This window comes from Arachis duranensis, chromosome 2, assembly GCF_000817695.3.
Source record: "Arachis duranensis cultivar V14167 chromosome 2, aradu.V14167.gnm2.J7QH, whole genome shotgun sequence".
In the NCBI taxonomy this organism is placed as follows: Eukaryota; Viridiplantae; Streptophyta; class Magnoliopsida; order Fabales; family Fabaceae; genus Arachis; species Arachis duranensis.
This window is the reverse complement of record NC_029773.3, coordinates 59,518,808-59,535,795: the sequence shown is the minus strand read 5'-3', so window position 1 is coordinate 59,535,795 and position 16,988 is coordinate 59,518,808. Positions and strand designations below refer to the sequence as shown.

Below are 16,988 nucleotides of genomic sequence, written 5' to 3'. Positions count from 1 at the left end.
TTACTTATAGAAAACTAGTAGCCTAGGGTGTACAGAGATGAGTAAATGACATAAAAATCCACTTCCGGGCCCAATTGGTGTGTGCTTGGGCTGAGCATTGAAGCATTTTCGTGTAGAGACTCTTCTTGGAGTTAAACGCCAGCTTTCATGCCAGTTTGGGCGTTTAACTCCCATTTTGGTGCCAGTTCCGGCATTTAACGCTGGGATTTCTGAGGGTGACTTTGAACGCCGGTTTGGGCCATCAAATCTTGGGCAAAGTATGGACTATCATATATTGCTGGAAAGCCCAGGATGTCTACTTTCCAACGCCGTTGAGAGCGCGCCAATTGGACTTCTGTAGCTCCAGAAAATCCACTTTGAGTGTAGGGAGGTCAGAATCCAACAGCATCTGCAGTCCTTTTTAGTCTCTGAATCAGATTTTTGCTCAGATCCCTCAATTTCAGCCAGAAAATACCTGAAATCACAGAAAAATACACAAACTCATAGTAAAGTCTAGAAAAGTGAATTTTAACTAAAAACTAATAAAAATATACTAAAAACTAACTAGATCATACTAAAAACATACTAAAAACAATGCCAAAAAGCGTACAAATTATCCGCTCATCAGTGACGTAGTGAACTTTGTTTCATTTTATAAAGATATATGTCTTTAATATTGATTTTTTATTGAGTTTTTTCCTTGTTTTATTAGATGGAGGAGACATGGAAGTTGAAGTGAATATGCCTGATGTTGTGATTGAATCCTTAAATACTTCTTTTGGTGGTACTTTTGAAGATGGTAGCTTTGGATTACCTGTTTATGATGGAGACATCGGAACACTTAATGATGATTATGACTTTTAATGAGTAGTGTCTTTATTTAGTTGAAATATTGTTTGTTCAATGTTGTTTTTTTTTTTGTAAAATATTTTATATTTGTCATTTATGTGCGTTTTGATTTTCTTTAATTATAAACTTTAATATTTGGAATTGTTTATGAACTTTAATGATAAATTATGAATAATTTATTGTGTAAAATTGTCAAATTTTAAATTTTATTAGTTTAAAGATTATTAAACTTAAATATTTAAAATTATATATTAAATTTTTTTATAATTTTATTCTATATTTAATTAAATCGGTCAACTACGTTAGATTCCGATTAAATTATTGAATCAATTACTTGATATGTTCGATAATTAATTCGATTGTCACAACCTTAAATATTATTTAATTAAATGTGCGTTTAAAATTACTTCCTACTAAATTTCAAATACAAGTCAACAAGATAAATAGACTAATTTTTTTATATTGGTTAAATATATGTGTAATACATTGTTATTGGAAGATTAGGTGTTTTTTTATATGGTGTTTTATTCAAATCGGACGGTCCGATTTGTTTGAAAAAAAATAAACTACAAATCGGAGGGTCCGATTTGTTTAAAAAAAACTACAAATTGCAGGTCCGTTTTGTATTTTTGTATTTTTTTATTTTTTAAAATAAAAATCGGACGGTCCGATTTCAACATTAAAATTTTTTTATTTTCAAAATCACAGATCAGACCGTCCGATTTGTGATTGTTTGGAAAAAAAATAAAACAAATCAAAAACACCAATTTATAGCTCCCATAGCAAAATTAAATACTTCTCTTTTCACATCATTGAGAAATACACTCTTCTCTCTCCCACACGAAAAAGAGAAAGTGACATAAATAACAAAACAATATCTTTTCTTTTTAATGTCTTCGCTTTAGATCCCTCCACACCTCGACAATCAGAATTTTGTGTTAAAATTCTACTTGTGGCTTGTGCTCTCATAAAGAATATATGTCCATGTAATAAATGATTATATTAATAAAAGCGTGATATAAAATCCGATTTTTAATTTACATATGGAACCTAAGCTAGTGAAGTGCGCTGATATGGGGGAGGGGAGTGCTACACAAAATGGTGGTGTCAGGAGGGAACAACTCGGACCCTCCGAGTTCTAAACCAAACTCGCACCGTCCGAGTTCCATGCAATCCCCTATAGCAACTTTCGAACTCGGACCCTCCGAGTTGAAGAAGCTCACGGACTGTCCGATTTCTGAAGAAGCCAATCGCACGGTCCGAGTTCCTACTTGCACTTAACACGCGTCGCTCTCTCGTTTTCCCCCGAACGGTGCCCCTCTTTGAATAAAGAAACCCATTTGCTCTTCTCTCACCATCCGAAAACGAAAGCTGCACACACAGTTCACTCTCAAACATTCTTCTTCATTTCTGAAGCTCATCTTTGCATGGTGGAAGAGAAGCAATCATGCCCAAAAAATATAAAATTAAAGATGTTGATCGATGTGAGCTTCATATTATTCATTATCTCAGTGATCCTGATTATGTAAGTATTTTTTAATCATTTTTAAGTTTTAAAAATTTATTTATATTTATAATTATTAATATTAAGAATTTAATTATTCTGATGGTGATTGTTGGTAAAAAATGCAGTTGATAAATAAAAAAATAGATGGATTATGACTAATATTTCAATATTTCTTAAATTTTTTAAAATTTTTTTTGCAGATTTTTAATAAGAAATATTATTATTAATAAGAAAACATTATCATTATTAATGATGAAAAGATTTCGGTAGGTATAAAAGAAGAAGTAAATAGATCTCTTATTCAGTAGAGAATGTTAATTTTTTTAAAATTTTTATTAATTTTTAGTATAATTATATGTTTTAGTTAATTAATCATATTTAAATATTTATTTAAAAAAGTAAGTATAACTGTTAGAGAAGAATTTAAATGTTAATGTTATTGTTATTGGTATTGTGACTGAGAAAAATGTTAATGTTTAATGATTAATAGGATTATTTTAATTAAGCCATGCTATTTTTTTAATTATGACAATGTTTATAGTTTTTAGAATATGAATGTTAATATTTTGTAGAATTGTTGATGATGGCATATACTGATTGTTAATATTTTTTATTATTGAGGAAAAAATGTGCTTCACAAATGAGTAATTAGTGTTAGATAATATTTAAATTGTTGCAATATTGTTGAGAATATTCGTTAAGAATAAATAAATGTATAGGTCATGACTTTTTTTTAATTATTAATAATTTTAAGAATTAATTAAATAATTTTAGAAGTTAAAAGAATTAGTTATATAAGGATTTACTGAAATGATTGATGATGGTAAGTTAGTAACTGTTAATTATATGACTAGTTATTTGTTATGTTTTTTTGTAGAAATTAAGAATGTTGACATGTAACCACCCAGTTCCTCCGGATCGGTACAACGATAGGGTGGAGAAGCATTTACGAATTACTGGGTTCTATCATGTGTCTCAGATTGGGATAGTTCAGTGTCAGAAAGCATTGGTAAATGCTCTAATCGAACGTTGGCACCCAAACACACATACGTTTCACCTTCCCATTGGTGAATGTTCCGTGACTCTTGAAGATGTGGCTCTAATACTTGGTCTTCCCACAGATGGTCTTCCAATCACAGGGATGACAATGAGTAGTTTTGAAGCCATGGAGGCGGAGTGTCTGCTTCAATTTGGGATTGCACCTCGTAGAGAGGACTGTAGATCAAGCTGCATAAAACTGACATGGCTCCGGAATCTAAAAGAGAATTTAGAATTGAATGATGAAATCAGTATACAGAGGTATGTGAGGCCTCATATTATGTTGATGAAGTAATTTATGTATTATCCATGTGGACTATGTAATATTGTCTCATAATAGCCTAATATGCTACATTAGATATTTTTCATTTAATGTATTAACCATCGTATTATATAATGCTACAGATATGTTATAATATTAGATTGTCATTAATTACTAGGTATGTGAGGTGTCACATTATGTTGCTGATTGGGACGATACTGTTTGGGGATAAGTCTGGGGCAGGTGTGCACTGGAAATTTCTACCCTTGCTTCGTGATTTTGTCAATATTGGACAATATAGTTGGGGTTCGGCATGCCTAGCACACCTTTACAGGGCGTTGTGCAGGGCATCTCGTTATAACTGTAAGGAAATAGATGGTCCACTAACACTGCTGCTGGGTTGGGCTTGGATCCGATTGCCATATCTATCGCCGCTTCCTAGAGAACCCCGCAGTTTTCCACTAGCAAACAGGTAATATTATGTTACAATGTATCCATTTCTTGATATTTAAGATTCAGTTGAGCTAATTGAGGACATCGTATTAGGTGGCGTAACTGGGAGCGTGGTGACCGACGATATAGATATCTGAAGCTAGCTCACTTTAGGAAGGCCTTTGATGAACTTCAGGAAGGCCAGGTGTGTTTTAATTAAAGAAGCATTACTTTTGGGAATATTGGGCTTCGACAAAACTATCAGTCATTGTGTTAGAGTTATGTATTGTGGGTTGTAATCATGAGTTTTCTTTATTTTTTCAGTTTGTCTGGGTTGCCTATGCTGTGGATCGTGTGGATCCGAATATAATTCCTGCTAAAATATACATGCAATCGGTTATCTGGAGTGCGACAGTTCCATTGGTGTCGTTTGAATGTATCGAGTGGCATGCCACGGATAGGTTAAGGCGACAGTTCGGTTTCGTTCAGGGAGTACCTTCTCAGGAACAGAATTTGGATAAGGCTCATGGAGAGATTCTGACTGGACCTAAAAATCTTAACTGGGCCACGACACCGACTCATTCAAATTGGGTAATGCATTGGACCAATCGGTATCACTACGTTCTCTCTGAACTTCCCATGCCTTCACAGCATCCGTTGGACACCTACCTGAACTGGTACCGATCAAAATATGGGGACCGCTTAGCCTTGTCGAATCTTGCGGGTGAAGAGAATGATGAAGGTAACCAGGATCTGGATGTGGGCAATGAGGATATGGATGAGGGTAATGAAGATACCGATGAGGGTAGTCAGGATATGGATGAGGACAATGAAGAGCAGGAGCAACATATATCACCCCCAATTCCGCCTCCACAAGAACAACCTCAAGCCTCAACCCAGTATCTACCTCAGACACAGTTCACCCCATCATTTCCAGTACAGCAACAATATTGGGGTATGTCACAGTTTGAAATAGGTGATGGAACTTCTTTTAGGCAGTTGCTCGGGTTCATGTCTGCAGATGGAGCACATTCACAATATGGCGATCAGCCTGAGTTCATGCCTGGCAGGTATTCGTTGGATGCAAGGTATCCAGGCCATACCTCATCCGTTACTTCTGGAGGCTTTGTATCTGTTGACTCTAGTAGGAGTGAGGGTGGACGAGGTGTTCTGAATAGTCAAAATCCTAACCGATGTAATATGGGACTCATTGAGGAAGATACTAACGCACTCGAACAAGAAACCGATGCGTATCTAGTAGATAACCCGAATGAAGAGAGCGATGACGACGACGATGAAATTGAAGAGTTCGATGAGGACGAAGAATCTCGCAACGATGGTATTATGTTTACTATTTTGCTTTACACAGTTCCATGACTTATTTACTTTCTTTGCATAAATGGCATATCTTATTGGATTTTTCTTATTGATTTGTGATATTTATGTTGGTATTTGAATATGTAATGTGCTGCACATACTTGTTTATTCAAAATTGTTTACAGGTCAGGCACGCAGTCCAGATGACAACGTCAAAGGTTACAATCTGAGGATTGATCCGCCACGTCGGAGTGCTAATCGTTTCACCCCTTCTGTATTCAAAAAAGCGGCCAAGAAATGCAAGAACCTTGTGAAGGATGTAAAGTGAAAAATGAGAAAATAGTTCTTTCCTTTTGTTTAGAGTTATTTGTATTTGTTAAACTTTATGTATTGATGACTTTATGTAATATTATGAGTTATATGTATTTGTTAGACATTATGTAGTTATATGTATTTGTTAGACATTATGTATTGATGACTTTATGTAATGTTTAGAGTTATTTGTATTGGTTAGACATTATGTAATGATGAAAATATTTTATCATTTAGACTTATTTGTATGTGTTGGACCTTATATAGAGTACTTTATATGTGTTGGACATTATTGATGTTTTAGTCATCTAGAGCATGTAATAATGTCTCTTAAAACCTTAATATGATACTACAGATATTTATCAATTGATGTACTAACCATCATATTATATAATGCTACAGATATGTCATAATACTAGAGTGTTATTAATTATAAGGTTACATATAGCAAGTCATGTTACCTCAATTTGCTCAGTCAGGTTTTATTATACAATATCATATTAAAACTGTGAACCTAGGGGGCTTCTCTGTTGGTATTTGAACCAACAGACTGACGGCATCTGCTTCGACTATGTCCCTCAGCACCACATATAGTACATCGCCTAGGACGACGTAACATCCTCGTGTCCATCTCATTCAGAAAACGCGTCATCCTGGGGCGACCTTTTGACACCCGTCGCATGTACGGATTCGGTATGAACCGAGGTCCGTTGTAAGCAGGCCATGTAGTGGGATTACCTAGTGGCCTAAACCGTGCTCGGTACACCCGTCGCACTTGATCCATCTTATACACATCATGAACATAAAGTCGCCAATCAAGTCGCTGGTTGGCACAACATGCGAACACATGTCGACAGGGGATCCGGTCCACCTGGAACTCACCAAAGTCACATCGAAGGCTACGTAGATCAACTGCAAACTCTAGCCCACTTGGCATCTCACGAACCTCAAAGACCTCATTCTGGTGGTCAAAGTAACTAACCTGTATGTTTCCTGATGCAAGTTGGTTTGCATGCAACTTCGATGTCACTATCTCAGAAAACACATGGCCAGCATTGATCCGGGCTTCCGCATCCGCTCTTTTACGGGTGAACAACTCATTTAGCCTGTAGAATGTTGCCTTCACAAGAGCAGTAATGGGAAGATTGCGGGCACCCTTCAAAACTGGGTTGATGCACTCCACTAGATTCGTCGTCATGTGACCCCATCGGTACCCGCCATCAAAGGCCAGTGCGTACTGTTCGCGAGGAATTCGGTCTAACCAGTTTGTATATGCCTCGCCGCGATCCCTTAAACGCTGGTAACGCACTTCGTACTCCCGCAACGTCCTCGAATATCCTAGCAGATCAAAGCATATAGAAAGCAAAGTAATTAAAATCAACAGATTTATTTAAGGCACATCTATTAATAATTTGCTTAAATTTAGTAAATGTTTACCGATGTTAACGACCAATTTTTGTAGGTAAGGTGCCTTGAATTTTCTCAGAAAGTTCGACTCTATATGCCTGATGCAAAACATATGAAAAGCTCTAGGAGGTGACCAAGCTCCGTTACTTCGTTCGACAGCTGCATTGATGGACTCGTGCCTGTCAGATATTAGACCCACTCCATCCCGAGTAACAACATGTTGACGGAGGTTACTTAGGAAAAAATGCCATGCATCAGAAGTCTCTCCCTCAACAATAGCAAACGCAATCGGAATGATATTATTGTTTCCATCCTGGGAAACTGCCACAAGCAGACAACCCTTATACTTTCCGTACAAGTGAGTACCATCCACCTGGACAATTGGCTTACAATGTCTGAATGCCCTAATATAAGGGTAATAACTCCAGAATACACGATGCAGTAGCCGAATATCACCCACCAAGTCATCGCCTTGATATGCAGGCATAGTCTCAAAATGGACAACAGCTGATGGCTCCTTGTGACACATGGCCTCAAACCATATAGGCAAGGCTTCATACGATGCTTCCCAACCTCCAAATATTTTTTCTATTGCCCTCTGCTTAGCCAACCATGCTTTCCGGTAACTGACGGTGTAGTTGAATTTCGATTGCACTTCTGCTATTACCGATTTTACCTTTAAGGAGGGGTCAACTTCAACCAGTGGCTTTATTGCTTCTGCAATTGTGATAGAGTCCAGTTTCGAATGATCCTGTGAAATGGTGGCTGTGGTACAGGTGTGGCTACCATTATACCTCCTTATAACCCAACAGTACTTCCTACTGATCAAGCCAACCCTGGTAAGCCAATCACACCCTGACCCATACTGTGTACACTTGGCATAAAACGTCAACGGCTCAGACTCATATACCCGGTAGTCTACGCTTCGTCGTATGGTATACTCCTTAACCGCCTTAATAACAGCTTCCCTGGAACTGAACTCCATCCCAACGACGAATTCATCGTCTGCGACCATAGGAATTTCTGCTAGGACAAATGCCATGAGATAAATTTCATTAATACGCAGCAAATGGATAAAACCAGTATGCTTTAAATAAAAAACGTTCAACATTTTATGATATCACACTAAACAACATAAGCACATCAGCAGCAAATGTAAAAAACCAGACCGAACCGGACTGGCCGGTTCGATCGGAAAACCAAACGAACCGTGCCGGTCTTGTCCGGTTCATGCCATTTGAACCGTACAATAGATCGAAGCTGTGCCGATAATTGTTACAAACTCATGCAATTTGCTACAACCATATCTTATACAACATAAATATTATTTCCTAATAAACACATGAAGCATATAAAAGAAAAAAATAAATTCCTTAACGGGTCGAGGACCGGTTAGATCCTGACAACTACGACACAGAACGCATGATTAAATAATGCTAAAAAAAGGGTAAAATCTTCATAACTCAATCAATGACTAACTACAAAAACAGTTATACCACGATTACGTACCTGCAGTCATATATTCCGGAAATTCAGGAACATGCATGGCTTCCAAGTCTAAAACTCGCATGAATGACGGCTCCTCAAACGGCACTTCGTTTGCAAGTGCATTTGCCACTTCTGTCACATCTGGGCACATGGTTCTCTCACCTTGATCTTCATCACCATCGGGAACAACAAATTCATAGTTGCTTTCGAAGTCTTCTTCACTGTCACTATTATAATCTTCCTGTAGAATATTCCGGTCAGCCTCAGATTGTTCAAACTCAACATACAACTCGATGAACGAGATCTGAGACCGATTTTCAATATACATTGAAAACCTCTCCTGCATGCTCGCTTCGTCTGTCACATATTTGGTTTGATACTGGACGAATCCACCAAACACCTGTATGGGATATCTGTATAGAATTGATTGATACTGTACGAATCCACCAAACACCTGTATGGGATATCTGTATAGAATACATGATATATTTCTTGCCCTCTCAAAACCAATTTTTTCACAGATTACTCCTTTTAGCTCCTCAAATGAGATAATAAAAGGAATAACAATATCTACTGGGCTTTCACAAATAAATTTTACTCCTTCAGCCGTTTCTAACAAAATCTGACCAAAATAAAATAATTTTAGCACTACTCTGTCACTCATTTTTTCCACTCACCATAAAAGAAACATAAGCTTAGTCTTAGATACTACATTATCAAAATCAAAACTGAAAAAAAAAAGAGAGAGTTTTGAAGAAGAAGGAAGTCGCAGCCGTTGAAGAAGAAGGAAGACCCAACTACTGTCCCACCTACCAGTTCACTTCACCCTTTTATATCACAACCTTTGAGGAACTCGAACCCTACGACTAGGTTAACTTGAACCGAAAAAAAAAATTTCTAAGACCGAACTTGGACCATCCGATTTCTTTGTTTCCTTGCCACAAAACGGAGGGTCCGAGTTCATTGATCACCAATTCATACTCTCAGCTAAGAACTCGGACCGTGCGATTTTCATACCCATTCCTAAGATGTCAACTCGTTGGGTCCGATTCCTTGTACTTGAAGTTCTATCCGGTTGCCAAACAAATCGGACCGTGCGATTTATTTATAAAATTTTCAAATCCAAAGAACTCGCACGGTCCGAGTTCCTTCATCTCAAACTGACAAAAATCTGTCCCACATATATGTATAGTCCCCCCTAACTCCATATCCAAGCATAGCACACACATGCCCTCCATAACGAAAAAATTGAGCCTACAAAATCTCAACTATAATAATATATAGTAAAAAATATTAATATTAAAATTTTTTATTTTCACCTCTGTATTTCATATCTATTCCATCTTTTCATTTTATTTATTTACAACATTTAATTTTTTGAGTATTTTAGACTTTTAGTTAAACACAACTCTATCCGGTTAAACTTCTGGAGTTGTTAATTTTTGCTGTTCGATATTTTACCTCTCACTTCACAAAATCAGACTCCGTAACCTGCCACCCTCTACTCGGATCTTCATCGACATACGCCCCTTAACTCGCACCCTTTAGCAGCACAAACCATGCGAACTCTAACCCTCTTTCACTAAGCCTCCGTCGGCGCTTCTGCTGTCGCCTCCAACGCCGATGACTTGCTCCTCTGCTTCCTCTTTTCCGCCAGATCTGCTCGCCATCTCCTGCGTTGTGCGTGGTTCGAATCTGCTGCAGCACGAGCGTCCTGCCTCCGTCACCCATCAGTGCCGTCGCCGCCACCATTAATTGCAGGTTTTCCTCCTTCTCCTTTCTTCTCTTTATTTGGATTTGTGTTTTCTTATTCCATTTTTTTCTTATTTTTTCCAGCTAGGTTTTCATTTAATTATATCATTGTACCATATTTTTTATTACAAAATTCTTAATCATATCTTAATTAATAAGAAGTATACTGTAGAATAACTGTTTTTTGGCTGGAGTGTGGGTGCTGTTTTGGCTCTATAATGTGTGCTTTGGAGGCTGTGCTTTTCTTAAATTTTGTTGTTCTATCCTTTGAATGTTATGGTATGAGATAGGTGGTTCTAATGCTTCTGCCATGGATTTGGGGGTCTCTGCCCATTGCAATTCTCTGGTCTTATGAATTTTGATTATTGTTCTACCTTGGATGTACACTTGGTTAGGATGGAGCTCTTTTTGTTCTTGTGATTTAGCAGTCAAAGGTTATGTGATTTACCTTGTGTATTATCAATGGCTATGTATTCTTATTGAGAAAATATAGGAACAAACTTTTAGTCAGCCAACATTAGCCAATTTTAGTATTTAGGTTTAAAGTTTAGGATTTAAGGTTAAAAGTTTATGATTTTGAGCCTAGAATTTGAGATAGACAAAATAATTTTGAAAAGTTGGCTTATGTTGGTTGAAAAAAGTTTATAACTTAGTATTACTCGTTTTCTTTAAAAGAAAAATGAAATGGAAAAGAGGATAAAACTTAGAAGGAAGAAAGAAAGAAGTAAATCTTAAACAAACCTTACAGAGGCTTCTTTCCGGAATAAGGGCTACTAATGTTCGTGAAGAAAAATCAGCACAAGGTAACTCTGTAAAGAACATGGAATGTATCTTAGATAAAGAATATCATATATTGGGTATGTCCTTTCTGATTCAAAATTTGCAACTCTGTTGATGAATTTTGTTGGGAAATTGAAATTTAAAGCACTTTTGCATCTTGGTTTAATATCTTCTTTTTCTTCTTTTTACTTTATTTTTTCTTTTTCTGCTTCGTTAGGGACCAAAAGCAACAATGAGTGTGATTCAGAAGTTTTTCATTGCTTCAATGTTCATGTGGGTTGTCCCTGTTGCAATTCTATATGGTTTTAACAATAATCTGTTTCCTGGTAAGTTTTCATAGTTTTAAGCATTTTTAGTTGTTTCTTTACTGATTTCTCTTTTCTTCCAAGGGGTTGTTGGTTTTGCTTGATAGTTTCATTATCTTACATTTGTTTAAGAGAATGGATGTATATCATTTTCAAGTAAACCCTTTTTTTTTACTTGTTTTATGTTTTTTTGTTGAAGAGTTTTTTTCTTTTTAGGGTAAAGTACTATTTTGGTCCTCAATGTTTAGGCCAAATCCTAATTTGCTCCTTAACGTTTCAAACGACCTATTTCTATCCCCAAAAGTTTCAAACAGGTTCAATGTTGTTCTATCATTAAATTTGACACTAATAGTTAACGGAATGAGTGATGTGGACATTAATAACGTTACTAAGTCATATCTTCTTCCATGTGTTAGAAAAATCAAAGCCTTCTTGTAACACTTCTTCTCTTCAATTTTCTTTTTGTACAAAACTCCAAATTCTAACAATTAATCATCAATGCTTCAAAATTAAAAGAAAAACTTTTATATTAGTGATCATTAGTGGATCAATTTCACTTACATATTGAAATTGAATGCTATTGGCTCTTCAATATGTAAATTGTTTGTGTCAAATTTAATGGTGGGGCAACATTGAAACTGCTTAAAATTTTTTTGGGATTGAAATAGGACGTTTGAGTTTTTGGGACTGAAATTTGACATTTGAAACGTTAAGGACTAAATTAAGATCCGACCTAAATTTAGGGACCAAAATAATACTTTACCCTTCTTTTTAATTGTCGGCCTGATAAAGAGGTTGGTTATGATAACTCATGAACTCGAAGGGAAATGTTATTGCGTCTTAAACAATGCATTAAGTTGGAATTTGCCTTTTTAAAGGCATTCAAAATTTGTAGTCAGTGGCAGTTGATTTTTCTCATTGCCTTCAATTTTTAGTGGTATCTGCAAATTGGAAATATGTAATAGTCATTGCAATTTTAAAGTGCAAGTTAGATGCTTTCTTGTTTCTTATTTATGTTTGACATATAGACCAACAATCATACAAGAAACAACTAATCCATTTTAATGTGTTATTTCATACGATGCTGAGTAACCAAGAAAGCCACATTTATAATAACCAAAGAATGAGAGAATGAATTATCAGAGGGCTTATTCCCCGTTTTTTTTTCTAGGTGGCATTATTGCATCCTTTGTTCTAGCAAACCCCACCTAGTGGGATAATGGATAAGGCTTTGTTGTTGCTATTGTTGTATTGTTAAGCACATTTGAAATTGTATTTTATCAACATCTTTCCGTGCTTCAAAAGCTGACCATATCAACTTAATTCTCAGAACAGAACCCTCGACTCTTGCTATATATTTACTCGTTTATCTGAACTGTTATCTAAATGTTTCCATTCCAAGACTCATCAAATATAAAGATCTGTTTGTGTTATTTATTGTGTTCCTTTTCCCTTGCCTTGTGGGAATGGATCTCATTGGTTTTCTTGTTAATTTCATTTAATGTTTCTTGAATGCAATGTAGAGTAGTGTCCCATAATAAAATGTGTAAGATGTAAAACTAGATTACCTTGTTCCCTTTGTGTATCAGGAGCAGACAATTTGTCCCCTTACTCTGTGACACTAGTGAGTGGATTTCTTGCGGTTATATCAGTTAATGTAGTCATAGCATTTTACATATACTTGGCGATGAAGGAACCTGCCGAAAAACACGAGCCAGATCCCAAATTTCTCGCTGAGGCCAAGGCTAGTATGAAGCAGCCTACAACCAATGCTCCGCAATCTTCTGAGTCTCAGAAGAAAGAACAATAGACTGTGTGCTTAGGCAGTTAGCCCTCTTTGTTGTACTGTTCTTCTTAGGAAGGATAGGGGAGAAGGGGATGAAGGGTGAAGGTCCCGAATTGTGCATGCTTGATCATAACTTAGTTATGAAGTTTGCATATGATCCATGTTGTGCAAAATCTGTTTTATTCTGACGGTATTTTATGTATCTACTAATCAATTTGCCGCTCCATTGCCCAGGGTATTGACAATTGTTATTTCTTGGTTATAAAATTTTTTATAACTAGTATTTTTACTCGTAATAACATTACGTGAATATAATTTTTTTAAAACTACGGCCCACTGTAACACTCCACCATACAGAGTCTTGCTTAAGTCATAATTCAGAGATGGCAAGGTATTACATTACGACTTCTAAAATAAAAATTTAGTACGTATAGTAATATGAATGATTGATTATAACTAGGAGTCTTTTTAGAAAAAGGAGGTAAACAAAAATCGCAACTCGGAAGCGCAACACTTCGAACGATAACGAAACGAATAAGGATAAGCCAGCGCGAGATTATATATATACAAAGGAGTATCAAAAACGGGAATATCAAGACTCAAAAGCCAGTTGCGAAGATAACCGGTCCGAGCATAGCAACATATGTATATATACGAGTAAATAAAATAGGAAATCCAAGGAAAACACAAAGGGACACAAATGCATAAAACCTATTTTCTAAAATCTCTTATAAGAGGAGTCATCATAATTTGTATTATTTAATGGAGATAAAAGTATCTAAGCAAAACATATAAACTAAAAAAGAGTCCCCAAGAACAAAGGATCTTCGCTAATTCAGAAGTCTCCAGCAGGCCTCAGCGAGAAACTTCACGTCCTGCTTCTGAAAACCACAAAATCCGCATGGGTGAGAACCAGAGGTCTCCAGCATGGTAACAGCTTCCACATATATAATACATAATAATAGAGGAAAGCCAAAGGCAATCTTAGAACTTCCTCCAGATAATATCAAAGCTTATAAACAAGCTAAACCATATAAGGGCATTTGACTAAAGATTCTTCAGTCTAACTAATACTTCCCTTTCCAATTCCTTCAAACCTCCCAACCACCAGCAGGAGTATAATGTAGCAAACACAGTTATATCAAACAAGAAATATACAAATAGGAACAAATAAGGCATTTAGACAATTAGCAAGTAATATGCAGTCAATTAGGCAATCTCAAACAATTCATATAGTATGCATATGATGAATGTCTGTCCCTAGTGGCTGATGATATCATCTGTCGGTTATAGAGCCAACCCGACAAGTCCTGGCAGCTAACCATTGGACTGTCCCTCTGTCATGTCTCCCCAACTCGAGTTATACTCAATATAAACTTGATCATAATCATGATCCATATCCATCACCCTCACTAGTGAATATTTATGGGGGTGAGCTCATCCGAAGCTTTCACATTGCCCGACCACCCTGACGACATAGGGTCAAAAGAGCTTCAAGTCTCAACCTGGAGAACGTGGTGTGGCTAGCCACTGCTTTCTCCCAAAAAAACTCTCATCTCCGATAATGGAAGTGCAACATTCACAATTCATTCAACAGCATATATATGCATTATACTTGGCCATAATCATGGCTCTGCCGTAACACGACAATAATCTAGCCATCCGACTCACGGTTAAATCCATAACCAGCCACCCGGCTCACGGTTAAATCCATAACCAGCCGTTTCATTAACAATTACGGCCTTTCGGCCTATAGCATAACAAGCACTTCCACCACCATCCTCCGCCTCTCACATAATCATCTTTGATCCTCATTGATCATTCATTTTTTCCTTGCTTCACTCGCAAGTTACCACATCCCCTAGCTCCTCTTCCCATTGCTAGGCATATCATAATGATTTAAGACATAAATGGTGAGATCGGAGGCTTAGAAGTATGAGATTTGACTTTTAAAACTCAAAAATTAACTTTGGGATGAAAACAGGGCCACGCGTACGCGCACTCCACGCGCACGCGTGGATGACCACAAAACTCATCGACGCGTATGCGTCATGCACGCTAACGCGTGGATTGAAAATTAGCCAATCGACGTGCACGCGTCAGCCACGCGTACGCGTGGGCACTCTCATGCCCAGGCACAAAACTGGCACAATTCAGGCACAACCCTCTGGAAAATGGCTGGGCATTGGGTGCAGCACATCGGCGCGCCCGCGCACACCACGCGTACGCGTGGATGGCGCTTTCTGGAAGAACGGCGTGTACGCGCCAAGTGCGCCTACGCGCGGGGGATTATTCTGCTAAAATTTTTCTAAGTTAAAAGCTACAAAATTCACCGATTCAACCCCCAATCTTCCGACGGACATAACTTTCTCATTTTAAATCGTTTTTCACCCGTTCTTCGAACGGCATGGACATCCCGGATCCAATTTCATTTCTAAACAGATTTGGCACAAAATGGAGATCCGTAGTCCAAGTTATGTCCTGTCAAAGTATGCCCAAAAACCATATTTTCATACAAAACCACAAAGTGCCATTTTCAAAACAAACAATTTTCAACTCTTTTCAAAATCAATCAAAACATGCCAATTTCATCCCTTTTCTTTGAAATCAATCAAAACATACCAAAGTCAACATCAAGCCTCCTCAGCTCACACATTGACATTTTACCACAAATCACCAAAATTACTATCCCATCATTTTAACCCACTTCACCCAAGTGGCTCAAACTCAAACACATTGACATATCATATACTCTTCCTCACGCCAATTTTCAACAACACCAATTTCAATAAATCATCATTGTACACAATCAATATCATACTCACCATCAACATGGTTCCACCCACAATTCAACCATAATCTATCATCAAGCATATATCACAACATGCATATTTCTCATACATCATACCATCAAGGCATCAATAATCATCATCACATATATGACCACATCATATATATCAACCATTCAACAACATCAACAATTCAATGCCTATCTTAGGGCCTTTAGCCTAAGTATTTCCTACCACATTACATATTAGATACGGGAAACCGAGACCATACCTTAGCCGATTTTCCAAGCTCAACCGGAGCACTTCCAAACCACTTTTTTCTCAAGTTCTCAAGGCCTCAACACCTCCAAGAATAGATTTTTCACCACCAAACCCTTTTCAAGCTTTTCAATATCACCAATCAAGCTCCAATATTCACATATACACCACCTAAGCCACAATCATCACACCCATACACAACATCTCAAAATCCAAATATCATAGAACCACAAATTACACTAGGATTGAGAATCTTACCACACCCAAGGTCCAAGGAGACAAGTTTAACCTTCTCCTTCAAGAGAGTTGGGTCCTATAACATCAAAGAGCCCAAAATCTCAATATTTTTGCTCATGAAACTCGAAATCAAGGCTAGAAATTTGAAGAACAAAACGTAGCTTACCTCAAGATTAATTGTATGGGTTTTGTAGAGCTCTCCGCGGTGAACGCGTGGCCGCAAACGGTGCGACAATCGGAGCTCTAGATCAAAAGTTATGGTGGTTTGAAGATCAAGTGAGAGAAAGAACTTGAGAGAGTGTTCTTCCCCCCCTTGTGCCTCCAATTTCAGCTTGTAAGAGTGTTATGTGAGGAGAGAGAGTGCTGAAAACTAGGGTTTTGGTTTAGTTATATTGGGCCAAGGGCCCACTTTGGGTCCGGTTGGCCCGGTTTGGCCCGTTCGGTCCAATCTTGGTCCGAATTCTATAAAATTGGTACCGAAATTCTGATC

The 16,988-nt window shown here is 37.3% G+C and overlaps 3 protein-coding genes across 3 annotated transcripts in view; 2 read left to right on the top strand and 1 right to left on the bottom strand.

Moving 5' to 3' along the window:
• LOC107474537 (uncharacterized) overlaps window positions 1-843 on the top strand; it is a 2,976-nt gene extending 2,133 nt beyond the window's left edge. Inside the window, exon 3 of the mRNA XM_016094162.1 lies at window positions 692-843. Coding sequence (XP_015949648.1) covers window positions 692-843 — 152 coding nt within the window. The remainder of the gene's footprint in view (window positions 1-691) is intronic.
• A 5,367-nt stretch (window positions 844-6,210) lies between these two features.
• LOC107474538 (uncharacterized) lies at window positions 6,211-10,261 on the bottom strand. The gene is made up of 4 exons (XM_052257837.1): window positions 10,175-10,261; window positions 8,613-9,045; window positions 7,134-8,126; window positions 6,211-7,034 (listed from the first exon to the last, which is right to left on the bottom strand). The coding sequence occupies exons 1-4, from the start codon at window positions 10,259-10,261 to the stop codon at window positions 6,211-6,213; spliced, it is 2,337 nt and encodes a 778-aa protein (XP_052113797.1).
• Window positions 10,005-13,452, top strand: LOC107474533 (uncharacterized). Its single transcript, XM_016094159.3, has 3 exons — window positions 10,005-10,352; window positions 11,341-11,449; window positions 13,018-13,452. The coding sequence occupies exons 2-3, from the start codon at window positions 11,356-11,358 to the stop codon at window positions 13,236-13,238; spliced, it is 315 nt and encodes a 104-aa protein (XP_015949645.1). The 5' UTR covers window positions 10,005-10,352; window positions 11,341-11,355; the 3' UTR covers window positions 13,239-13,452.
• The last annotated feature ends 3,536 nt before the right edge of the window (window positions 13,453-16,988 follow it).